This window comes from Pogona vitticeps, chromosome 4 (assembly GCF_051106095.1).
Source record: "Pogona vitticeps strain Pit_001003342236 chromosome 4, PviZW2.1, whole genome shotgun sequence".
NCBI lineage: Eukaryota > Metazoa > Chordata > Lepidosauria > Squamata > Agamidae > Pogona > Pogona vitticeps.
In genome coordinates this window covers 181970703-181997686 of record NC_135786.1, presented here as the reverse complement: position 1 = coordinate 181997686, position 26984 = coordinate 181970703, and the positions used below count along the sequence as shown (strand labels likewise).

Here is a 26984-nt window from a genome sequence, read left to right as displayed (position 1 = left end):
CTGGCTAACAGGCCACGGAAGACTTTCACACACATCAGAAACTCCAAAACAGAAACATTCAGTACAGCCATGAGGATTTCTTTCTTGGAGATTATAGAAACCTGGTTTGCAGCGGTCACAATTTTCTCCTTCTACATTTTCCTGTGAAAGCATATAATACTGTTCTGTGGCCAGCAATAATAACCATCATACATTGTAAGTTACAATTTTCAAAGAGACAGCTATGTTAATCTGTTTTCATCAGTGAAACAAAAGCTAAAAAGCAAAACACAATGTATTCTTCAAGATGCTCTGACTCTTTTGTTTTTATATTTGTTATGGATATAGGTTGCAAACAATTGAGATATAACATTTTGATTGTGGGGGGGAGCTTATCTTAGGAGCAAAATTTTCCATTCATTCAATAAAACTTAAGATTCGTGTTATTAAGATGAGAGGACTGTGGAGATCTATAGACCTAGTAGATCCATGTCCTCTCCCTTCATCTTCATTGTCACAACGTCAACATGCTTCTTTATAGCTTTTGTACAAGGTCATACATATTTCACAGCACTTAGAAAGAGAGCACAACTGTGCCAGGAGGGGCCAAGAAGGGGGAGGTTCCAAGATCACATCTCCTCCTCTGTGATCAACATTATTTAAAAGACAAATGGGCAACTTCAGTTGATCTGGAGGGCATCATTTCTCCATCCCTTTCCAAAATTCCAGAGAGACTTTTGCAACCCAAGAATTAGCAGCAGATAGAAAAGTGGCATTTTCACTTTAAATGTGTGTGTGTGTGCCTATATTTCCTTCAAAATGTATGCCTTGGCTTCAAGGCAGAAAATTAAATGATGGCAGCGGCAGCATGGGGAAGGCGTGGGGAAATGGGTGAGACCACATGCAGTCTGTGAGATGTGTTGCATCTCTCTAAGACTTCTTAAGGGGAACTGCAGTCAATCTTTTGGCTCTAGGGAAGTATTCCAGACCACAGAATTGCCATGTTAGTCTCTGCATAAAAAGGCTGCTGGAGTGCAGCTCCCATCACAGCCTACCGGGAGGGAGTCATTTATTTGTTTGTTCATGTTACATTTATACCCTGCCTTCTTCCATTGAGCTCAAGGCAGCACAGCTGCCTTGCTGCAATCCAACAACATCTCAAGGGCCAAAGGTTGCCACTCCAGTATTTGGGATAGTCACAGTTTTAATCAGTTCCATTATTGTTGTGAGTTTCATGTGGTTCTTAGAGGCATGCAAGGAATGTCAGCTCACATTAGGAACAGGAGGAAACATCCTTCCAGCTCTCACACCTCAAGAAGCAAACAATACAAACAAACAAAAACAAACATCAAGGTCAAACATAGTGTTGCTACAGATGTAATTGTTGTCTACTATTCTCAGCCACTTCCCCCCCAACTATAGTCACTTCTTACACTTTGCCATTCAATGACTGCCTGAAATTTGTTAGAAACGTACTACAAATTTTAATTTAAACATCCATCTATAGAGATTTTTGCTCAAGTCATCATTAATTCTTACACAGAAGACGTGATTTTTGCCATTTAAAGAAAGCCATTTCCCCCATTAAATTAATTGACAGGTCCCATTTCCCATTTCATAACGAATCATTAGAATTTACTTTAGAAAGAACTTACTTTGCAAAGGCAAGGTTCTGTGCATGGGTCATCATTAACACTACCAACCAGGCTGCAGTTACAGCGCAGGCAGTTCGGATAACCTTTGTAGCCAAAGGTACAACTGTCACATTTTAAACCTCCATAACCTTCTTTGCAATGACACTGACCAGGCTGAACACCTTAAAAGGAAAATGTTAAAAATGGGAACAAGGAAATATATCACAAAATAATCCGTATATTATATTCTGGCTGTAATTTAGAAATTTGCCCCTCAGGTCTGACAATGAGAGCCAGATCTTCTGTGCCACAATATCAGCCAGTGCAAGAAACCTGGCAAAAACTAGGATTCCTTGCCTTGTTATAGGGGTCTCTACACTCTGACTGACTGTGAGACACATATAAGTCTTTCTGTGCCAGAAATCATGAATAAATTAGCATGAATATGTTAGAATTATTAAAGCTAAATTCTTCATGCTTAATTTTAATCCTATTGTATAAAAAACTCATGGCAGAGTATCTTTTCAGTGTTCATACCCCAGACATAAGGGGCTCAGCTTCACTGCCATTTTGAGTAACTTACGAGCATCTTCACACCTCAGAATTTTGCAATGACACGCACACCCTGCTCAGACTGCAAACCATCTCTGGATTTATCCAAATATCTGCCAGACCTCATTTAAATACCGTTCATGTACTGTTGAATATTGTAAACTATAACTTGTTGTCTTTCTTTTCTCTGATCTGGATGCTGTATTTATGTAATAGCACGCATGTCTGTTGGTTAAAGATCCTGATGTAAGTGCATTATTATATACTTGCAAACCAAGTGGGATTTGTCCAATCTATAGCTGAACATGCCAGCAAGTCCCATTCTTATGTGCATATAAATACAGGTAAGGACAAAAGGATATTCAGTTGAAGTAGTGGATAGACAAGGGCTCAGGAGACCTGGATTCAAATCCCCACTTGGTCATAAAAACTCATGGCAGCGGGAATAGAACTAGTAAAACAATTCCTTAAATATCTCATCTACCTTGAAAGCCTTATTAGGGTTGCTATAAGTCTGTTAGAACTTGTCAGCACAGGTCAAAACATGTCAAAATTTAACCTCCCAGTCTTTCCTCATACAGCGACACAGATATAGACATACAGTCCCTTGTTTCAGAAATGGCATTGGGATTGATTTTTAGCACAAATGTTTCTGCAGCTTACTTACCCTGTTGAAGGTCAGCATGACTGTCATCCTTAACACATTCAAAACCAAAGGATCCAAACAAATCACATTCACAGGGAAGGCACGGATTATTGTCATAAGGAGACACCTAAAAGAGGTGAAGATTTTAGTTCTTATTGTTCCTACCTGAGGGAAAGAACAGAGATTGGACTAGTCATTGTTGTCACTTACACCTACCAGAACTATCCTTGTCAACTGACTAAGTGAACCAGACTATTTTGAGAACTGTAGCCCCAAACAGTAACTTGGCCCATCTCTGGTAAAGGATAATATAGCAAGGCAACTCATTAAAAGATTAAGCATATACTATAACAGGTCAAAGTGGTTAACTCAGTCCTCTGAAAACAGTAGGCAAGGAAGCTACAGGAGTGACAAGGGAAGCACTCAACCTAGTTGCCACAGCATGGTAAACTATGAGATCTTGGAACAGGAGTCCTACTCAGAAAGCAATAAATATGTTTCATAAGAATGGAGAGAGCCAGACAGATGGTAAGAACCTGGCCACACCGGCATATAGCTATGGTATATGGAACCCTGATGGAATTCTTTGGCATGAAAGAAAAGACCTTGATGGCTTGTGTATGTACTTAGAATAATCCATCCTTCCCTTTTAAGAGCTGTCCCACACCAAACTGGCACAGGGTTAGATCACGCAATCTATTTAGCATGATTCAATAAAATGTAAAATAGCTCTTTGTTTAGCCTTTGTGGATGGATACTTTCTCCAAAATGGCACTGGGGGCAGCATTAATTGAGGAGACAACCCTGTGATATATTAAAACCCCTCCTCTATGTTCATCTTCTTTTATTTTTAATATTTCCCTAACTGATGCAGTGAAATTCCAAAACCATAGTTACCCCAGCCTCCTGAATGAGATGTTAGAGAAAAGGCAGGGAAGTGGGCTATTTTGACTCCATGGGCTCTGCCCCCACAAGAAAGTGCAGCTCCAGGTGTAGAGAAAGGCAAGGAAGGGTAGGGAGTTACCTCCCTTCTATCTTCCCCACCTTCACCCCAATGTGTTCCTCTCATGCTGCAACTGTCCTTGGCTGCTGTTGCTGCTACCTCCTTATTCGTGAGTAAGCTGTGTAAACTTGCTCATGAGTAAACCAGGTAAATCTTGCTTTTTATGGCTCTGCAGCATGGGAGAAGAAAACCCTCTTTCCCTGACCCTCCACAGAGGATCAGGGAAAGAGCATAATTGCCTGCTCATCATGCTACAAGGGGTCATATCCTGTGGGGACAGGAGGAGCACATCGAATGGCTCATAATTTCTCTCCCCCACCTCAACAGCCCCTTTGTAATCCAATTTACCCTGCCCCCAAAATGGCCAGTCTGGACAGGCCCGGAAAGGCACTCAGAGCCTGTAAGATCACACCAACATGGACTGACTAGTAGGGAACAATAAACTTGGAAACTGAAGGAAGAACTGCAGCCATAGAGGGAACTGCTCTTCCACAAGTCAGGGGATGAATACTTGGCCAGAAATTCATTCACATTGATCTGAGGTGTAAAGGAAAAATTTCAGGGAAGCCAGCCACTCACCACTTTAAGCTGGTCCCTTGACAAATTTTAAGTTTATGTAATATGGTCAACAGCTGCAGCAATACATAGGTGTTTGGTTTCCCCCCCCCCCATCTATATATATATATAATATTGACCGGAGACAAAACTAGTAGCTCATTTCTAGAAATAACTCAGTTTATGCTGACATATTTTCTGCTGATAGCCTTCCTTTCGCTATGACTTTTTAATTACATTGCAGTTGTAAAATCAACAGTGGGTTGAAAGAAATATGGCAGCTCTTAACACAATTCAAAGCAATGAAACACGATTCCATTAAGCTCTCTTACTTTATGTGGCCTATAGTATCCATCGCTACATCTCTCACAGTTTATTCCAGTGGTGTGTTGGGTACAGTTTATACACACTCCACCTCCTTTGAATTGGCCATAAATGTTTATACTCTTTTTTTCATCTGCCACACTCTGATCATAGTAACAGTCTCCAGCTTTGTTATGACAATTACATCCTAAAAAAAATGTAATAAAGAAATTCACTTTCATTTCTATTTCATAAAATACAGTTTAAAAATAATTACAGCAAAATCGACAATGCTGAAAGCATCCTGTATAAATACACTTAAATGGCTTCTTCCTGTGAATCTAGTATATACCAGAATAGTCTTTTCTAACTATATTCTGTAATGTATTGTAATTCTGTATTATTAATACAGGATATTTTTCCCATACAGTCAATGTTTTATAATAAATAAATTAGAATAAACATGAAGGCAAGGATTTACTACCGCTAACTAGCACAGTTCAAAGTTAATAATAAATTATTAATAATAACATGCTCTGTCCCATTCTGGAATGTGTCTAGAAAAGGGGAAGAAAGTTAGTGATAGACCCAAAGGCCAAATTCTATGACGGAAGGTTAGAAGAGATGGGTAGGCTGACTGATAGATGAGGCAATGTGATGGCAACCTCATGAAGGATAGATATACATGTTGAAGCAGATATGTTTCCTTTTGCTCCAGACCGCAGCTTGGAAAGTTAATACTGGTGCTAACATTTAAGGAAATTAATTTCAAATAGTAAGAAAATGTAATAGAATTAATGATTATACATTTAAATCTGTTTTGTTTTTAGCAAAAACAATAGTCTTGTAGGACCCCAAAGGCCAATACCGTACGTTATTTGGCATAAGCTTCACAATCTCTTCCTGCCCAACAAGGATCAGGAGGATTTAATGTCAGTGGAGGGTTATGGTCTGCTGGTGATTAACAGGATTCTATCCTGCGTTGGATTTGTGCAACAGACTAATATGGTTACCATCCTGGGAAAAGTTTAATCATCATTTAAAACTATGAAAAAATAGCCATAATTAAATAAAGTTAGCAGGAAAATTAATAACTGCTCGAAAATATTGATAGCATTTAACAATTAAAATAATGCACATTAACATCATTGTCAAAAAATGTCAATGTCTATGAGTTTATGAATTAATTATTATTGAATAATTACCAATCTCTTGCCCCAGAATGAAGGCAAAGGTGAGATCACTGGTTCAAGTTAAAAGAAAGGTGATTTAGTCTAAACATGAGGAAAAAATGAACAAGCTGTCCAACTGTGGAACAGACCCTGCCACAGAACAGGGCAGACTCTCCATTACAGGTTTTTAAGCAGAGGCTGAATGGCAGTCAATCTGGATGCTATAACAATGGATCTCTTATACTGACAGGCAATATGACTAGATGAATTTTGAAATCCTTCCCAGCTCTATAAATGTATTATCGTCTGTGACAACAAATATGAAAAAGAACAATGCATTCACACATACAAGCCACTTTATGGGTTTTCACCAGCTTAGTCTGAGAGCAGCAAGATCACTGAACAACAGTGACAACTGTTGACATCGTATTTTTTTTAAAAAAAATCACTATAGAAATGACAAGGTGAAAGACTGATGATTTATGACTCAAAGTAGTAATGAACCACAATACTATTACTACAAGAAAAATCAATTCACCATTTAAACAACATCAACAAAAAGTTTCACCCACTCTTCTGGCTTCACTACTGGCTAGATTACACACCTAATCACCATAAAGCCAGACATACATAGAGCTGTCATTTTAGCACTACGTACTCTCACATTTGTTGCCAGAAGAAATGGTTCCTGGTCTCCATGGTGCCTGATGGTAGCCAGGGCAACATTCATTACAACTCTCACCACATGTATTGTGTTCACACTGGCATTGTAGTTTCTAAATGAAAAGAGATAACATGGCTGCATTATCTAATTCCTTAAAATTATCACTTTAGCAGATATGTTAAAATACTTTAAAGTATCTTTTTACATTTTCAGCCTGGATTGATACGTGCATAAGTAACAAATTTGTATAGGTGATTTGGCTTTCCCATGTAAAATCATACACTTAATTAAGCTGTACACACTTCATTATATACTACAAGCTTCTATGCAGTTCATGTGGACTTGTACTACTCCCATTCTAGTTAATGTCATCTTTCATCTATTTCATATGTATATGTAGAGCATCTGCCCAATGGCACTTGAATACCCATTCACCAAAAGACCTGGTTAACCATCTTCCACAAAGAATTCAAAATCTATTTAGGCAAGGCTACTCTAAGTTGTATATGGGATATAGTAGCCTTACCCAAACGTGCTTGGAGTTGACAGGCAGGTCCCTTTGTGTAAATAATATACAAACTCTGAAGTACAAATTCATCCCCCCCCGCCCCGGAAACCAACAACTTTTCTTCAAGTATGTATATTTGGTGAACAAAGGGCTGAAGAGAAAATGAGTAAATTATAGCACATTTCAAACAGCAATGACGGCAAATGCAACAAAAGAGAAGAACACCTCTATGAAGTTTCAGGGAATCAGATTTTATGCATGTTTACATTAGATCACAGGGATGGACAATTTTACAGTGTTTAAAGAATCTTTGTACTTGTTTTGTCTGAACATCTGTGTTTTTTAATATGTGAACATCTACACATACACACTAGAAGTATGGAAATGTTCACACATTAAAAAACACAGATGTTCAGACAAAACAAGTACAAAGATTCTTTAAACACTGTAAAATTGTCCATCCTTGTGATCTAATGCAAACATGCATAAAATCTGATTCCCTGAAACTTCACACAGGCATTCTTCTCTTTTGTTGCATTTGCCATCATATATATGATGACACATATATGAAACAGTGAGCAATAAAATCTTCCAAGACAGCAAGGGTAAAATGTTTATTTGAATGAGATGCACATCTCAGAATTGCAGCTTTTCTTAATTCCTTTTCAATCCTCAAAGGATCTACTGGAAGTCTTGTCCAAATCTTATAAGCCTAAATTGAGCTCTCAAGTATTGAGAAGCTGTGTAGTTACCCTATGCTAATAAGTATATTTTCAGTACAGCTAAAAGGACTAGAAGTGAGTCTATAAGCATTTTATCACTTTCTTAATTAGTGAGCAACCAATGCTTCCCAAACACTGGTCACCAGATGGTATCAGAATGCATCCTCCAGAATTTCCAACAACAGGCCATGCAGGCCAACTCAAGAAATCTGTGAGTTGTAGTCCAAAATTACCCACAGACCCTAGTTTGTGACTCTTGCATATAATGATCAAGGACCTTTTTTGCCTCCAGCATTCAGGAAATGGTGCTGGATAGAACGAGAAGAATTTGAGTAACTTTTTAAAAGGCAAATATGCAGTGAGAAATGATTTTAAAAAAAAAAAAACATACCTTGGTTTCTTTATCCAAAGGACAACTTCGAGCATGGCCATAGCAAATGCACATACCTCCAATTGAAATGTCTTTTATTGAATAGTAATACTAAATAAAGCAAAGATCATAAGTTAATTGTCATTTAATATTACCAACATACAACGGCAATGTTCCTTTTAAAAAAATTAACACAAATATTTATCAAGCGTAAACAAGGATTAAGTTTCTACAACTGTCAGAGAAGTCAGTACTGTAAAGAGTAGTGTTTCTGCAAACTTACATGAATAGCTTTTCACAAACATTAACAAATCTACGCATGGTATTGGGCTCCCGCACAGGAAATAAAAATAAAACAAATAAGTAAATAATATTATCTCTCTCATACACAGATATATATATATCAAAACAGCATGAGTTCATTTACTGCCCTGAATCAGGCACCAGATTTACTCTCTCTGTCAGTTTTAAAATTCTCATAATGGATTCAATAAACCACTAGAAGATTTAAAAAAAAAACAGTTTGCATGGGTACAAATCATGAGCAGCCTGAAGCATAATTTATAAATTTAATTCAAACATAATTTTGACTGTAGGTATACAATGTAACTGACAAAGAAGATTACAAAATCAATTTTGTCCAATAGCTTTTTCTGAGCAGAGATAACATCAATTTTAACTATTGTCAGAAGAGCTAAGCCAAGGCAACATAATAATTAGAAATAATTGCTTGTGCACTTTGCCCTAACATGCTTTTGTTTGCTCAAGAATGATGCAAGCCATGCTTTTAAAAAAATATTTGTGTCATCTGTCAAGTTAACTTGAATTTGTACATGCTACTTTGATTATAGTTTTTAACTAATCACAGTTTTCAGGAATCAATAATATTTTTATTGTTATATAAAATCCACAATGAAACACTATCCAATATGTATAATGGAATATCTAGCATAAAGAAAAATATCATATCTACATATTAAAAAATATTCTACATTTTGGAACAGTTTGGACGATTCTCTGCTTCTCAAGCCATGATTTTAAGAAACAGGGAAAGGGCATCAAGGCAGTACTCTCCTCATTCATCCCTTCCTTGCCCACACCCCAACTTGACCATGGAGATCCTGGTTAAAACCCTATTATCTTCAAGAGAAAGAGAGAGAGAAAAGAACTCTAGTTTGTCAGCTAATTAGCTCAATAAACCAGTACCAGATTGGCCCATAATTCCCTCCTGCAAGTTGTATATGCTTACATTGCTCTGTATGTTGGGCCTCATCTTATAGTTGCCAAATGTGTGAGTAGCAGGTGGGGCTCCCACACATACCTCCTGCATACTTTTAACACATAAGGAGATTTATTCCCACCTTTCCCCGATTAGATCAGGATATAAGAGCATACACCTATTAAAAATGAATTTGCCAGGTTTATTTGCTGTTAATATGCTTTATGTCAGAAAAACTGGTATGTAACTTTATTTATTTATTTATTTATTTATTTATTTATTTATTTATTTATTTATTTATTTATTTATTTATTTATTTATTTGATTTGATTTGATTTTTACCCCGCCCCTCTAGACCATGTCTACTCGGGGCGACTTGGGTCTCCTTGTCTTAAAACAGAGTAAGTTTAAACCTTCATGATGTCATTGGTAACTCACAGTCCATACAGATAGTAGGATAAAACCACAATCCACTTACCCTTCTCGTAACAATAGGATCAACATCTTTTGGATCATGATGGCTAAGGGTCATGAGATCAGCATTAAGAGTCCTGATTCGCTGCAACCGAAGACGGATGTATCGTGCAGAAGTGAACTCCAATAATGTTGGTGAAGGGTCATCTGCACTAGGTCTACCATTGATCAATGATGTGTGGATCTAATGAGAGAGACTAAATTCATTAGAAGCCTAGCGCTCAAAGTTATGTCAAAATGTAAGAGGTTCTAATGGAAAAAGTTCAGAGTTGGCTACCATGCCAGACTAAAATGAAACATTGGTATCTTTGCAAAATAGTTCCCCAACTGAAAAGACTGGTCTGTTCCTCCACACCATCATTGTCCTTACTAAGCATACTAAGCTAACTACTTTCCAGTGCACATTTTCCTAGATGCCACTTCCCAGCTCACAGAGGAAAATCTGAAGGTGAATTTTTAAGGTGCTTCTACAAGAATATCTGGAACAGATACCAGGCCTGTATCTAGAAAATTGTCACACTGATGCAGAATTAAAGGCAAGAGAATGCTTTGCTTGCTTCAGAAGTTTATGAACTTACACTAACCCTACCATGTCAATTTTAACTGAACACGTAACAGGAGAGTCAAAGCATTAAAGGTTTGCTAAAATTCAAAAGAGGAAACCCAAAAAGAAAGAAACCCAGAAAGGTGCACACAGTGCTTCACCCAACACACAGCCGCCCCAATTGTCTTCAATGAGTTCTTAGGCATACAAGAAATCAGAACAGCTCTTGCTCATTAGACACTCAGATGTTTGGATCACAGCACGAACTTCAAAACAAACTTGTTTCCATTTTATTTTGCTTTGTTTTATTTTTGGAAAAGAAAATATATTCTTGAGATTATTCTATACTAAGACAATCTACTCTCTCAGAAAGGCAATTTTTAATATGTCAAAAATATAAAACTAAATTTCTAATATGTCAAAAATATAAAACTATATGCTCTGGCAAAAGTTACACTGTAATTTCATATGCACGACTTAAGTGTGTTTAAGGAGTTGGTTTCAACAAGAACACTTGCATTAGCTAAGGTGTCCATCCAACAATTGCTTTCTATGCCTCATTAACTATAACAATATGTGGCACAAGTTGTGCCAGAAAAACGTAAAGGCATGTGTAGCGTTCACCCCTTGTTATGCAAAATAAGTCATGTATTATTCAGGTTCTATGCTAATGTGTTTGAGAGGCAGAGCCGAAAAGAGATGTTAAAAGGTGGAGCCAGAGTCAGGGTCAGAGTGAGAGTTTGGTTAGTCAGAGAGATAGAAGTAACAGACACAGAGTGATAAGACTGGTTAAGAAATTAGGTAGAGGAGGTGGCAATGATATTGTAAGAGAAAAGTATGTACTGAGAGTACTGTTAACGATTTGCTTGTGTACAATGATTATCTGAAGAACTTCTGTTGTTATTATTAAATCTGATTCACTTCAATAAATAGGTTCTGTTTGAATTCAGAAGATAAGTGTCCTGACAAATGCCATTTATATTGTACATTGAGGTAATCCACTGGTGGCAGTGAGAAGAAAATGTGAGGGCCAAACACGCAGCTGCCACAAAGGGGAACGCCACAGCATGCTTTTCTATCCTCTTTGAAAACAATCAGAATTCCTGAACAGGCTTACTCTATGTTCATCAGCCCATTGCATAGACAGTACAACATATTACAACATATCCTTCTAGGAGGTATCCAGTACAGTGGGGTCTTGACTTAAGAACGGCTTGAGTTAAGAACATTTTGACTTAAGAACCGCTCTCATAGGAAAATATTGACTTGACTTAAGTACTTAGATTTGAGTTAAGAACTGGAAAAAAAACCACGTGGGAGGCAGGGAAAGTGCAAAATTTGAACTTTCAGTTAACTGTTGGCCAGTGAAAAGGGTGCCTGTCTGCTTCCTCACTCCTCCCAGTGTTTAGAGAGTGGATTGGGAGACAGTCTTCGGACTGCCTGGTACTGGACTGCCTGGACTGTATTTTCCCTGCCTTCCCTGAACCTTTCTTGACCTAAGAAAAAACAAAAACAAAATATCCCCCTCTAGTGGTCGAAGGCGGAATAGCAGCTTCCCATTAGTTTCTATGGACGGAAAAGAGCAGATATGGATCAAATGGTTTTCAATGCATTCCTATGGGAAATGCAGATTTGACTTAAGAACATTTTGACTTGAGAACCGCCTTCCAATACGGATTAAGTTCTCAAGTCAAGACCCCACTGTACCTCCATGAAGAAACAAGGTGATCTCCATTTGTGCAACAGCAAGCCAGATGTCACAGGTAATTCCAGCAGCAGAGCAATATGCCTTGCCAGATTTCAACAAGAATTTAGCCAAAGCAACTTGTTCCCAAGTACATTTACCTAAGATTGTATTTTAAACATTTAAAATGTTCTGGTCATAGCCTTGAAGTAATAGATTTGATACCCTCCAGCCAAGATGACATATATAATGTCATTAAACGATCAGGGCTTATATCACCCATGTTTATTCCATGCTATACTTACCATGCCAAAAGAATACACTCAATTTTAAATTACAGCTATATGTGCTGCTATGTGTAAACCAATCCTACTTAATTTAACATATACAAATCTATTGTTGGTAACATTTTAGGATGTAGATATCTTTCATTCTAAAGAAGAACCAGGGAGCCCCCTCCTAGAAGCTATTTTTACAAGGTCAAGAATTCTAGTTGCTAGCAGATAAAGAGGGACATTCACAGTAAACTGGCTGAGGCTTTCAATGTGTCATTTCCTCATAATACTGGGCTGCCTCTGTGATCTATAATATAGAACTATTATGAATAGAGCTGTTTAAAGGAGAGGACAATAGACTGTAGACCTGCCAATGCATAACTCTTTTAATTATGCTCCATCCATGAAACAATGCCAAAGTCTGTTTTAGAGCTCAAGCTGAAAAGAGCCATTTGGGTCTTTTTGTTTTATTCTAGTGCTTTCAGTTTTTTGTTGTAGTGCAAAGTGGCCCTTAAGAAAAGCTATTTTTTTTTCAAAACATCACAACCAACATCTAATTAAATAATCTGTTACTTTTAGTAAGTGATCAATGACCAGTTAAAAAGGTACATTATGTATAAATATAAAAACAAGCACTCTCTTGAACCTGTTTAGATGCCACTTCAAATTCTCAGATTCTGACTAGAATAAGATCAAAAGTCAGCTTCAGATTTAAATATCCTCTCCTCCAGCTTCTGAAAAAGCAATGAATAAATGGGAAGATTTGAATCTTCAGGAATAAAAACAGGCATAACTGCTTCTAATTCTGGATAAAACCTAAGCAGAGCCAGCTAGTTTTTAATCAAACTTCCTCAGCTCCACAATCTTTCTACCACTTCTATACCTACAGATAACAGATACAGGAAGAAAAAGATAGCCCACCTCTCCATGTTCCAGTGGAACTAGCCTTGAATAATAGGAAGTGCAGATGACTTCATCATCTCTCTTATAGGTAGGAGGCCCAAGCCTCGGTGTGACATTGTATCTCGTTAGACATTCTGTGTCACTAATTGCATAGTACTGCCAAGGCCTGAATTGGGTGCCATCCACAGAATGTTCCAAAATCCAGTTTCCAGGTCGGGGAGCATTAGCCGCTTTGACAATGACATAGGCAACTTGAAAGACCTAAAATGTAATGCAGAAAAAAAGCTACAATTGATCCTACCCATAAAGTATGTTTTTAACATGTTTCTTCTGAGACATTTAATTACTTAGGAACATCCAACATTATTTCTCACGGTTTTTAAGACTCTCAGTTAGGATGCAAATCCTTTTAGGTCGTTTCCACAGCCTACTGGGTTTTTGTTTTTAATGCTACACCAGCTTCATTTTGTCTTTGTTTTTCACTTGTAATTTAAAAAGTTCAGACCCTTGTAAGCTTCAGACTTAAAGGTCAATTGTTCCACTAAAACAACTAATGTTTAAGAATTAGATGTGCAACTAAAAGTCAGAATTTTATTACAACATCATCTCCATGCAAAACCAGAGCTTAGAAAAGTTACTTTTGTGGAATATAACTTCCAGAATTCTCTGGACAGCATGACAGATTGCAGGAGTTGTAGTCAGACAAAATAATTTTTCAAAGCTTTTTGTGAAGCTTCTTGATCATATTTCCTGAAGAAAGCACCACTCCTTTCATAGACTTTGGAAACTCCATCAGATTGAATGTACAGAAAGAAAACTCTGACATTACAGGATAAACATTTTAATTTGCAATGATTTAGATCAAGGTATATACCGAGGGCAAGAAACACTTAGCTGCATCACTGAAATCATTGAAAATTCCTGAGAACTATAGAAGGTCAACATAATTACTAGAAAAATCTGTTCTCCCAGCTAGGTTTTAACCACCAAAACAAGAACCCAAGTAAGATCTATGCAAGTATTCTGTAAGCACTAGAAGTAATTTCTAGCCATAACCAATCCTGATTTATGTGCATTTAAGACAGATACAGTTCCTCTTAGAGTACCTAGAACTCATATACAAATTGTGAACTTTACCATAATTAGAATATTTTTAACATGGATTACAAATTATGAATATGAAATCATCAAACAATCTTCATGCATGCCATCCTGCTTTCTGTCATGAGTGAAAAGCAGGAAATAGCAGATAAACAAACAACAGTAAATTTGAGGAAAGACTAGCTGTCATCTACTGTGTCTCTTTCTGGTAGATTTAAACCATTGAGCAAGAAGTACTAGGAAGAAAGGGAGACAGTAGATGGAAATTAAACAAATTGGAAGGAAAGGCATATATACCCAAACACAGAGAATCTGAGGTGTGAACGAGTAACAATGACATGATTTAATTTTGTGTGCATGCACATGTTGTTTAACAATAACTCAATAAGCACCAGAATCTGAGGTGCTTTTAAGAACACATTAATCTTTCTTTATTTCCTACTCTTCAACCAGAATCTAAACCTGCAGTTGCACCAAACACACCTACTACTAGCGATAAGGCTGTCTGCACACAAACCAGCAGCAAGTTGTCATAGAAGGTGATTGATGTCATGTTCATTTTTGCTTTGAATAGTATCAAGAGCTGTACAGCAGAAGACACTTATTTCTGCTCTTGTACTATTTATTCGTCACACATAGAGAACAACTGTAAACAACCAAACCTTATAGATCCTATAATCTGCTCATGGTATCCTCTAGGTCTCCTTCCCATCACTGGGTTATCCTTTCTCTTACATGTTATTTGACACTACTAAAAAGGTGAAACAGTAACAAAAATGCTATATGGGAAAATATATCTTCAGGCAATAACTGTCATGAAACCACACAAACTGCAATATTCACCAGAAACCGAACATTACAGTTTGAAAGCAAAGCCACTTCCATCACTATAAAAAGTGTTCAGTTATCAGATAGTAAATGGAATTGAAAACACAATTAAATTGCGTCATTCACTGCTAGTGAAATCTACAAAATGTAAGGAAGAAGAATCAGTTATAACATAATTAATAATTATATGCAGCCTTATGAAAAACCTCTAGAATTTTTCAGAGTTGTTTAGATAAAGAGTAGCCAGAAGTTATTATTACCTTCTTCTGGCATTGTGTAGCTCGCCCATGATCACACAGACTGCCTCTTCTGCTGCAAGCCACAAGGTGAATCAAACTCCCAATCTCTGACTCTCAGTGCACTTTTATGGCCAATCAGGGGTTCAAATTCAGGTCTCCCATCTTCTAGTGCAGCAGTTCCCAACTTTTGATAACCCAGATGTTCTTGGACTGTAACTCCCAGAAACCCTGGCCAGCAAAGCTGGTGGTGAAGGCTTCTGGCAGTTGCAGTTCAACAACATTTGGGTTACCCAAGGTTGGAAACCACTGTCCTAGTCAATGAAAACAATATAGTACTTTACAATATCTTACAAAGATTTGCACCCATATCAATGTGTTCAATTCTTTTAGCTGTTATTAAAATAATGCATTAAAATTAACTCCATTAACCTGTTTAACAGTTTAGGCTACTACTGTGGTATATACACATGTTTATAGAAAGACTATATAAAGACAGCTGAAATTGCACTCTGTAATTTTGTTGATGTCCTTCGGGGAATCCATCAGTCTTAGCAAATGAATATTCAGAAACATATAATCATAAATACCAAGATTTTAGCTAAGCTTATTCTACATTAAGGAGTACTAATGTAAGAAAGAAACCCAGTCCTCTTGCTGTTAAAACAAACAGCCCTCATGTCTCTGCAAAATGCTTTTCTTTATTTCTCCCCACCATACTCTACAGCAAGCAGAAAAAACTAAAAATACTATGAACTCTCTATCCACTCAAGTGCCATGCAGATGTTCTTACTTACCTGTCTTAGATCCAGAGTTATGGTAATCCAATGGTATTCTCTTCCATTCTGAATGCTAGGACTTTGCCACCAGTTATTAGTGCCATCTATTGCATTTGAGATAGGGTGTTGCTCTAAAACAGGCAAAATGAAGATCAAATTTACCCACTGCTTCCTCTTGCTATATTCAAACTGTATATCTCTTGCTAAGATATACACTGCATAAGTACTACGTCAGGAAAGACTACTAAAATGCTACTGAAAATTTATTTAGAAAATTCTGAAATAATAAAACTGTTGAAAGGACCAACCCAGACAAAATCATACATACAATGAAATCAACAGAATTTTAAAATAACAGATTGAATTGAAACTAATTCAGATTCATTGAAATCATAGTCATTACTAACACAGGTCCTAATAATTTTCTGCTCCAACACAGAATTAAGTCTAGATTAAACCCAGAATTTAAAGACTTCAGTGATTACAGTGAGACTTTCAAAATCCTAAGCTGCAGACATAATGGACCAAATTGGTTATGTGCCTTATCAGTTATATATTCTGACACCTTCAATACCATAGACAGTGTCTCATGAAACACCTCATGTTGGCTATGGTATTCTGAAAGTTATAGCCCCAAAAACTAACTTTTCTAACATCTGGAAAAAAGCTATAATGCAATAAACTTGCCTTTGGGGTTTGCACTATTATGGTCACAAATTCGGCACTGTGCATTGCGTAGAGGTCGGCCTGGAACATGTTCCACGAGTTTACAAAACATCTCAGGGCCCTTTTCTCCACAAGTAGCATTGGTGCTGATATGAGCATTGCTAGCAAGATTTAGGATGGCAGGAAATAAACCTGAAAGAGATTACAATTGAAAGTTATCTAATAGATACATGTTATGCCTGTCACCCCACAGGACTTTATGCTCAGATTTCTTTAGTCTTCCATAATTCTGACACTTCCAAATAGACTCAGATTACTTTGTGCTTTCTCCACTTTTTAAATACAATCTCTGCTACATTTCTGCAAGCCTTCCTCCGATTTTGATTACAACTGAAGGAAGTTATTTTGTATCAACATGCCCTAAATTTACTCAGTTCATGAATATGAGCTTCAGAAATTGGAGTGCCATAGGGGGGAAAACCTGTCTTAAGAATATCCTTACAAAGTTAATGTATACTGAGAGACAAATGGGCAAACATTACAAACTTTGAATTACATGCCAAATTCCAGTGGTAGCCACATAAGTCTGTTGAAGTAAAAGCATCATGTGCATTTATTTTCATTTAGATTCTAAATCCCAGAATTCTGCCAAACATCTAGACTGAACTCAACTGGAGGATGGTTGGGCTGGAAGGCTTCGTGACCTAGGATAGGCAAAGCTCCAACCTAGCTTCCTGTTAGAATGTGCAGCAACCACCAGCTTCCCTTTCCAACAGGAAACAAGACCTGAGTTCAGTCTGGTCTGTGCTGTGACGCCTTCCAGTCCTGCCCTTCTCTAGCGGAGCACAATGTTGGTATCCATCAGGCAAATGGAACTCCAGAATGAAGAATTTTGGGATTTAGAGTGCAAACAAAAACAAAAGCTATGAAAGAGCAGAATTTAAGGAGACTTGATATTTTGGTCTCTTGAAATAAATATTGGCATTTCTAGTTTAGGCAGATGAGCTCAAGAACTGTTAGATGAACAACACAACAAAACAAAACCCTCTTCTGGAGGTTTCTCAGTTTATAAAAGTAAGTTGCACACTACTGCCCCATTGCACACATACATTTTGCACAGTTAACACAAGGGTATCTATACCCACTTTATACCTGCTACAGTGTGCCTATACATCTACTGTGTGGATATTTACCATTTTAAGAGATGTGGAAGCACACTGAACTGGACACAAAACCTGCTGACAGAGGACAAATGTGATTATTTCAGTCTCTTCCTGGTTATTTTGGGGTACTGGGTGTGCATGTAGGCTAGTTGGTTGTATAAGGGAATGAATAGGTACAGTGACAGGTGAGGAACATATAGAACAATTATGACAATTTGGGGTGGGGGAACGGCTCCACAGAACTTGATATTGTTTGGCTGCCTCCCTCCCAACCAAGCAGGAAGGAGGAAAGCGTCTGCTGAAGGAAGTGGCTGAAGAAATCTCAGAACCACTGTCCATTATTTACTTCAAGGCATGGGAAATGACTGAGGTGCCAGATGACTGGAAAAGGGACACTGTTGTCCCTATCTTCAAAAAGGGCAAAACAGAGGAACCTGGAAACTAGAGACCAGTCACCCTGACATTAATCCCAGGGAAAACTCTGGAACATATTATAAAATGGTCACCATGCAAACACCTAGAAAACAAAGTAGTAATTAGTAGAAGCCAAAATGGATTTTTCAAGAACAAATCCTGTCAGACTTAACTGATCTAATTTTTTATTTGGGTAACCTCCCTGATAGACAAAGGGAATGCTGCAGACATAGTATATCTTCAGCAAAGCTTTTGACAAAGTATCCATTATGTTCTGATTAGCATGTTAACCAGGTGCAGATCCAATATAACAACTGTCAGATGAATACACAATTGGCTGCAGAATTGTACTGAAAGGGTGATGATTAATGGCTCCTTCTCAAACTGGGAGAAGGTAGTGGGATACCCCAGTGCTCAGTCAGGGCTGGAAACCAAGACTTCTGAGGAAAGACTGGAAGAATTAGACATGTTTATCCTTGAGAAAGAAGACTGAGGGAAGATATAGAACTTTTCAAATACTTGAAAGGATGTCAAACAGAGGAAAAGCAAGATCTGTTAACAATCATCCCTGAGTGCAGGACACACAACAATGGGCTCAAGTCACAGGAAGCCAGATTTTGGTTGAATATCAGGAAAAACCTCCTAACTGTTAGAGCAGTATGGCAATGGAACCAATTACCTCAAGAGGTAGTGAGTTCTCCAACACTGGAAGCATTCAAGAGAAACTTAGACAACCATCTGGCAGATATCCTTTTATTTGTATTCCTGCACTGAGCAAGGAGCTGCTTGATAACTTTATAAGTATCTTACAACTTCATGAGTCTATGATTCTATAACGTGTTTAGGCAACCAGACAAGAAAGGCTTAGAGATAGAGGATACAAGATACATAGGAGGTGGGGCTTAGATTAGGGACAGGTAAGATAAGAGGCAGAGATAGGATAAAGGTTGTGATGGATAAGAGCTGTGATTAATAAAAGTGTGACAGAGTGAGATGAGTAATGAGACAGAGAGGGTTAGAATTTGATAAACTTATGAGAAATGAGGTAATGACTTAGATCGTTAAAAGTCTGTGTCTAGCAATTATAACTTGATTTTACTGTTATTATTCCAACCCTTATTATTTTATCAGTTACATTTTTTTTAATTTTGGTAAATCAAGTATTTCTTCATCTCCTAGTGGCAATTATCATACAACACCCACACTAGTTCTCTGGTCATAGCTCAACAAGAGCAGAGAAAAAAGATGGACAACTATAATTTTTAAAAGGCTTCCAGTTTCAAAATTAGTGGTGGCAGCATGATCTAAATCTTAAGAGGCCTAAGAAAAAGACCGGATTAAAACTTCCTCAGAGTGCAGTGGAGGGTAAAGAAGGGCCCAGGTGTTCTGAGCAGATAGCAACAATGGTGTGAAGGAGCACACTGGGTGGCTGTTTAATGTAGCAACAGGAGCAGATCCATCAACAGGAGTGCCATAAAGCGGCAAACCAGCTGAGGGAAGCCTGGGGGTGTCACAATGAATTCATTAAAGGCAAAGGATCATCACAGGCAAAGAATACAGCTGAGACTTCAGAAGAAAACCTCCTTGTTTTCCTTGGACTTCAGAGCAAGATATGGTTTGCTATAGATTCTCTGTGTTTTGTATTCCTTAAGAAAGAATGTTTCCAATTAAGCAATTTAGATTTGTGAATAAATGTAAACACCCTGGGATTACAAATTCTGAAGAAGGGAAACTGAAATAATAAACAGGTCTGCCTTGAAAGGACCATTATACTCTCTGCTAGTTTTACTGCAAGAGAAACATACTGTAGATACTGCTCAGGAAATTGCAATTGAATTAATTTACTTTATAATTCTGCCCCCTGGCAATTTCCTGTACTCTAATTGTGCTTTAAGTATTGTTTGCTGAAAGAGTGTTAAAGATATTTTATAAGTATATATATAGCTTTGTTTTATTTTTATAAACTGTACAGTGGACCCTCGACTTACAGACGGCTCGACTTACAGACTTTTCGAGTTACAGACTTCTCTGGCTGCAAAATTTAGATTCGACTTGCAGCCGGAGAATCGACTTACAGACCAGAAAAAACCCAAAATGGAACAAAAATAGAATAAAAACCGCTAGTTATGGGATTAATTGGTTTTCAATGCATTGTAGGTCAATGGAGATTCGACCTACAGACTTTTCGACTTGCAGCCACCATTCCAATACGGATTAATTCCTTAAGTAGAGAGTCCACTGTATATATATATGAAACAAAGCAACAACTGTCCTAGGAAATAAGCAGCTTAAATAAAAGTTACACCTAGAACATTAACAACAATCCATTCTAAATATACCGTACATGAAAGCAAACCCACCAAACCCAGTGCAGCTGATTTGCATGTCACCTGTTTATGCTTGTGAGGTTAAGCAGATGCTAACCTGAAATGATGTAAATTGATATTAAAGTAAGCCCTTCAAAGAATAGAACATATAGACAAAAAAAAAAAAACCCAGGAGAGATACAAAAAACATTCACAGCTGAACTTTGTTCGTAAATAATCTTACATCAAAAAGATTACTTTCAATCATTCAGAGTGGCTGAATTTACTGAATTTAAAACAGAAAAAGTAGTTCAATTTATTCAAGCTGCTCACAGAGAAAGTATACAGTTCTGTTCAGCTACAGTCATCAACATTTCCAATCAGTCACCTGCTATACCAGCATCTCGAACAACAAGGACTTTCATTTTATCCTTAGTAAACATTGTTTTTACATTGGGGATCAGTGTTTGAATACCCACTTTGCATTTACAATTACTATAAGCCCTGTTCTGACTTGACAGTGCATAACCAGCTAGCTAGAGTTTGCCAGACATGACTATAGCCTGGACTCAGAAGGGACACAATACCTACATGTAAATATACATCTTCCATAATTCCATAAGGAGTCAGTCTACAACTCTGTAAGCAAGCAGGTCTTGCTACTGAGACCACGAGAGCAGTTGATATACTAACTGGATATGCCAATCAGGTGCCAAATGGGAGAAGGGAATAAAAGAGGAGGAAGGGGAATGGATAGTGGTGCTGAAGGTATTAATGAATGCCACTCAGTAATCTTCTGTAGCAGTTACCACAAGGAAGAGCACAAGATTGATGTGAGGACTTGGAATACTTTACTGAATTACAGAGAAAACCAACCGTAGGTCACAACCAGAGAACACATTAAGACCCAGCAAGCATAAAGAAGCTCTGCTATAATGGTCATCATCATCATCTTAGAACTGCAAAGCTGAAAGAGATACTGTAGATCATTGAGGCCATTGAGTCCCTGTCAAAGAGGCACAGTGGGAAATCAAACTCCCAACTTTTGGCTCAGCAGCCAGATGCCTAAAATACTGATCTATCCAGCAATTCATTCTTACCATCAGAAGCACAGCACAAGCTCTTTTCTGAATGTTCTTCTTGTCCAACATGCTATTTATTCCAGGATCAACCCTGAACAGAATTCTGTGTTTCTATTTATCTAACATCGTCGTTGTTTAGTCGTGTCCGACTCTTTGTGACCCCATGGACCAGAGCACGCCAGGCCCTCCTGTCTTCCACTGCCTCCCGGAGTTGTGTCAAATTCATGTTGGTTGCTTCGCGGACACTGTCCAGCCATCTTATCCTCGGTCGTCCCCTTCTCCTCTTGCCGTCACACTTTCCTAACATCAAGGTTTTTTCCAAGGAGTCTTCTCTTCTCATGAGATGGCCAAAGTACTGGAGCCTCAGCTTCAGGACCTGTCCTTCCAGTGAGCACTAACATAGCCATATGAATTCCTTCACTGCGCCCTCATTCTGCACTCTTAGTCTGAAAAGTAACTTGATTCTCTGTGCAACAGAAGTTGTAGGAAAAGAGCTTAATAAAAGACCAAAGGACTAGTTTTGTGAAGTTTAATGGTGTCCCCCATTTTGTACTTACTACCTCCGGGTTCCTGTGCTCCATTTACTCCTTTTGGTTGTCCACCAGACAAGTTGGTTTCTATCTTAAAATCCAGCATACAGGGTTGTCTCAATATTTCCTAATATGCCAGTAAATCCAAGGAGGAACTGTTTCAACCAGATAAGGTGGGAACATTTTCACAATAAAACCATTCTACTTTCTGTTAAAATCTGAAGTCATTCCACTCATACAAAGGAAAGAGCACATTGTGTTGGAAGGGCACAACAAATCTAAATTGCTTAAATGATAATGACACCAACATGGTACATCAGAAACACTGGAGCAGGTTAACAAAGGCCTGGAAACACTGAGAGTGTCCCTTATGTGCTTGAGGTCCTGTCTCTTCTGCCCCGATATGTCCAACATATTGATGTACTATCATCTGGGGATCTAGTAGCCTTGATCTGGAGTCTAGTAGATCTGGAGTCTTGGTAGACCACAAACTGAACATGAGTCAACAGTGTGATGCAATTGCCAAGAAAGCCAATGCAATTCTTGGTTGCCTCAATAGGAGTATAGTATCTAGATCAAGGGAAGTAATAGTACCACTCTATACCGCTTTGGTCAGGCCTCACCTGGAGTATTGTGTCCAATTCTGGGCACCTCAATTCAAGAAGGATGTTGACAATCTGGAATGTCTCCAGAGGAGAGCGACCAAAATGGTCAAAGGTCTGGAAGCCATGTCCTATGAGGAGTGGCTTAGGGAGATGGGAATGTTTAGCCTTACAAAAAGAAGGTTAAGAGGGAACATGATAGCCATGTTTAAATATCTGAGGAAAGGACAGGTTTGTTTTCCATGGCTCCAGAAACTAGGACAGGAAGCAATGGTTTCAAACTACAGGAAAAGAGATTCCATCTGAATCTCAGGAAGAACTTCCTGACAGTCAGAGCTGGTCGGCAGTAGAATATGCTGCCTTGGAGTGTGGTGGAGTCTCCTTCTTTGGAGCTTTTAAAGCAGAGGCTGGATGGCCATCTGTCAGGAGTACTTTGATGGAGTTCCTACATGGCAGGGAGTTGGACTCGATGGCCCCTGTGGTCTCTTCCAACTCTGTGATTCTATGATTCCATAATCCCCTTAGCATAAAAACAACAGTAGTCAACCAGTCATAAAACGGCTCAACATACATATGTCCCTGAGATTCTCTATGTTGAACTTAATAAGGGTCTGGCTCCCAGGATCAGCCCACCCACTCATGCATCCCTGTGCCACAAAGATCATGCTCTTCCTGCCAATGGTGCCAGAAGCTCTGCTGTCTCCCTGTTCAGCTGGCCACTCCAGGCAGAGGGCAGGAGGATGAGTCTTCCTGCATGGCTGCAGAGTGGCCAGTTGAGCAGAGATACAGTGGAGCTCCTAGCACCATTGGTGGGAAGAGAGGGGCCTTTGCAACACTAGGACATGTGAGTGGACCAGCCAGTCCCGTGGGCCAGAACCTCATTAGGTACAGCTGGAATGAGGATATTTGTATTTGTTTACAAATACAAATATTCCCATCACTAGCTTGAACTTTTCGAAGTGCAAGAAAAGCAATGGACAAAGTGCATGCATAGTTATGAATTTTCTGCACACAGTGCTTTTGAAAGTCAGGACAACGTCCTCTGATTTAATTTAGAGTTGTCACACATTCATTTACCAAATTATTATATTAATAACCTTTTCAAGATGAGCTGTTCTTCTTCCTAAGTTATAGAAAGAGGTTCAACAGAAGACAATGATTTCACTATCATGTTTTCACTGAAGTGACATGCACTCCTGAAGCAGAAGATGGTAAAGAGATTGTTTATATAAGACACTTACAAATGTAAGCAACTACTACAGCAGTGTACATTAGTACTCTGCATTCTACAAACCCATTTTTACATGCAGTTTTAAAATAACAAGACTCAACTTCAGCATTATTCTAAGAAATAACTGCAGCATTCTCATCAAGATGAGAATGAATAAGTATGATATGAATGAGTCTGGACAATTAGAATCCAAAAGGGAATCTTATTAATGTGCAACAGAGGCATAAAGCAAGCATCATCTAATTTACAAAGCATTACGCAACTCTTTGGTCAACATTCTGCAGGAGCTAATCCAAAGAGGAAGCAATAAAACAATCAGCAGTGAGCTCAAGTATTTCTACGTTTTAGGTGATCTCACGCATTTCTTTTATCCTTTCAAGTTACTGACCACAGAATTCCCAGAGAACTTGTCAGTTTGGCAACCACTACAAACTGTTGATTTTTTAAAAAAAGATTAAAGCAAAAGAAATACACCAGTATAGATAAGGAAACAAAGAAAAATTTGAAGAGAAATTTTACAGCTTATAGTAAAAAGAGGGACTGACAGGATGGGAAGTATGATCTTTATTCTGAGAAAACAGTTTCATAATTATACTACTTCTTGAGACTCTCAAAGCAATAAAATGGAATGAATTATGCCTGATATGCCCAACTATGATAACACCACCTGTTCCACACAAGATATATGTCACATTCACCTCCAAAATCATGCCACTTTAAAATGAAAAAGTACATACAACAGGGGTTAATGAGTGCGAAAGTGCCTGAGACCTAAAAGACCCCTCCGTCCAAAACAGCAGCAACAACAACACTTGTAAAATAAGCTGAACTGTCAGTAGCCTCTAGGAATGGCAATGCACCTTCTAAACAAAGAGGCATTCTTCCCGCACATCTTTCTTTTTTAATTAATCTGTAAGGATACTTTAGGAGACTTCTAGATTTGTTTTTTTCCTAGAATTTTTTCTTCTTTGGGGGATTGGTGCCAGCCTGATGTGCCCTGCAGGCAAGAATAAACTGACCACCCCAATACAAACCAGAAGCCATTAGGTGGTTTAGTTTTTGCAGTCTTCCAAGATAGCCCTACATAAAAATCATAAGATTAAAATGTAATGTGCAACATCTCCCAAATTAGATGTGTAATGATGAAAAATCAAAAAACTTAGAACTAAAACAATGACAGCCTCTGAGTAAGTCCATGAAATTCTACATTATACTTATTAAGTAATGAGTATCTATGTAGGGATTTGATTGGCACTTTTCAAAACAGTAACAAATAAATATTCTTCTATGTCAAAGAATTATTAACTGTTGTCACACCATAACACATTACCTAAATGAACATGATGTGTATGTCTATGTGTGTGTTTGCTTTGTCTGGAAGATAACAGCATGAAGTCCCTCAAGGACAACAGCTGTTGAACCCTCCTTTAACAAAAAGAGAGATAATAAACCTTTTGTTAGCTTTTTCTAAATAGTCTTCTCTGTTTAATTCTTGTAAATACCAACAACTAACCAACCTATACTGTACTGATAAAGTATCCATACACAGAAGACATTATTGTTTGGAAGACATTAACAGAAGTATTTATTGATGGCAGGGGGCCTTATGTTAATCTTTAGCCTACTTGGAATGCATTCATAAGATTTTTTCTGTATCACACATACCTTTGTATTCTATCTGCAAAACAAACGCTCTTTCAAAAATTTGCTCTGAGCATGAAAATAAGTTTTTTTGCATTCTAAAAAAAATACATTCAAAATGGTAACTTTTAATAACCCAGTAAGGATGAAGACAGACACAAAGTTAGTTCCAGATTTTATCACATTTAGAATAGATCCACTGAAATCAATGGCATGAGAAAATGTTTGAGTGAAGGACAAAATGGTAGGGAGGGTTGTCTTCACCTTAAAGGCTGCTTCTTTGTGTAGCTCAAGCCATAAAGTACAAGCTTTAGTCAGATGGCTCAAACTAATGTACTGTAAAGGTAAAGGTTCCCCTTGACAATTTTTGTCCAGTCGTGTCCGACTCTAGGGGGCAGTGCTCATCCCCGTTTCCAAGCCATAGAGCCAGAGTTTGTCCGAAGACAATCTTCCGTGGTCACATGGCCAGTGCGACTTAGACACGGAACGCTGTTGCCTTCCCACCGAAGTGGTCCCTATTTATCTACTTGCATTTGCATGCTTTCGAACCGCTAGGTTGGCGGGAGCTGGGACAAGCGACGGGAGCTCACTCCGTCGCGGGGATTCGATCTTACGACTGCTTGGTCTTCTGACCCTGCAGCACAGGCTTCTGCGGTTTAGCCCACAGTGCCACCACGTCTGTACCTTGTTTTAAAACACCAAAAGATGTGGCAGTACAAGAACTGATTAAGGAATAAATAATGAATATGTTTTATAAGGAGAGTAGGGACCTTTTTTTCAGCTCAAGGCCCATTCTCCTGGCTGACTAACTGAAGTCAAATACCAGTAATGTGTGGAATGAAATTAAAAAAAAACTGGGGTGGAGCTACCATAAACATCTCTTTCATATATACATGCAAAACAGATGCACATGAACATGAGAGACAAGGCAAGAGATCTTTTAATGGGAGCCATTAATGGGAGAGGCTTTTCAAATCTAACTGCTATAGCAATAAAAGTTGCTACAAAGCAGAAGAAAAAGGTCAATGTACCCCTCCCCATTTTCTCCCCCCCCCCCAAATCAAACTATATTGCCATCAGTTGCTTTGGGGATTTTGTTTGTTTTAAATCTATTTCCACTAAAGAAAGTTTTAAAAATCTGGTGCTGTGACAGAAGTGGGTATGCAGAAGGGAGCTACAACCTGGTGGAAGACACTCA

The 26984-nt window shown here is 38.2% G+C and overlaps 1 protein-coding gene across 2 annotated transcripts in view; it reads right to left on the bottom strand.

Annotated features, from left to right (window-relative positions):
- Positions 1-26984, bottom strand: part of LAMA1 (laminin subunit alpha 1) — a 109201-nt gene that overhangs the window by 73496 nt on the left and 8721 nt on the right. For both annotated transcript variants that reach the window (XM_072999588.2, XM_072999589.2), the window contains exons 2-11: positions 16839-17009; positions 16170-16282; positions 13226-13468; positions 9806-9985; positions 8130-8219; positions 6503-6620; positions 4702-4880; positions 2833-2938; positions 1635-1795; positions 1-141 (exon numbers count right to left, since the gene is read on the bottom strand). In XM_072999588.2, coding sequence (XP_072855689.2) covers positions 1-141; positions 1635-1795; positions 2833-2938; positions 4702-4880; positions 6503-6620; positions 8130-8219; positions 9806-9985; positions 13226-13468; positions 16170-16282; positions 16839-17009 — 1502 coding nt within the window. The remainder of the gene's footprint in view (positions 142-1634; positions 1796-2832; positions 2939-4701; positions 4881-6502; positions 6621-8129; positions 8220-9805; positions 9986-13225; positions 13469-16169; positions 16283-16838; positions 17010-26984) is intronic.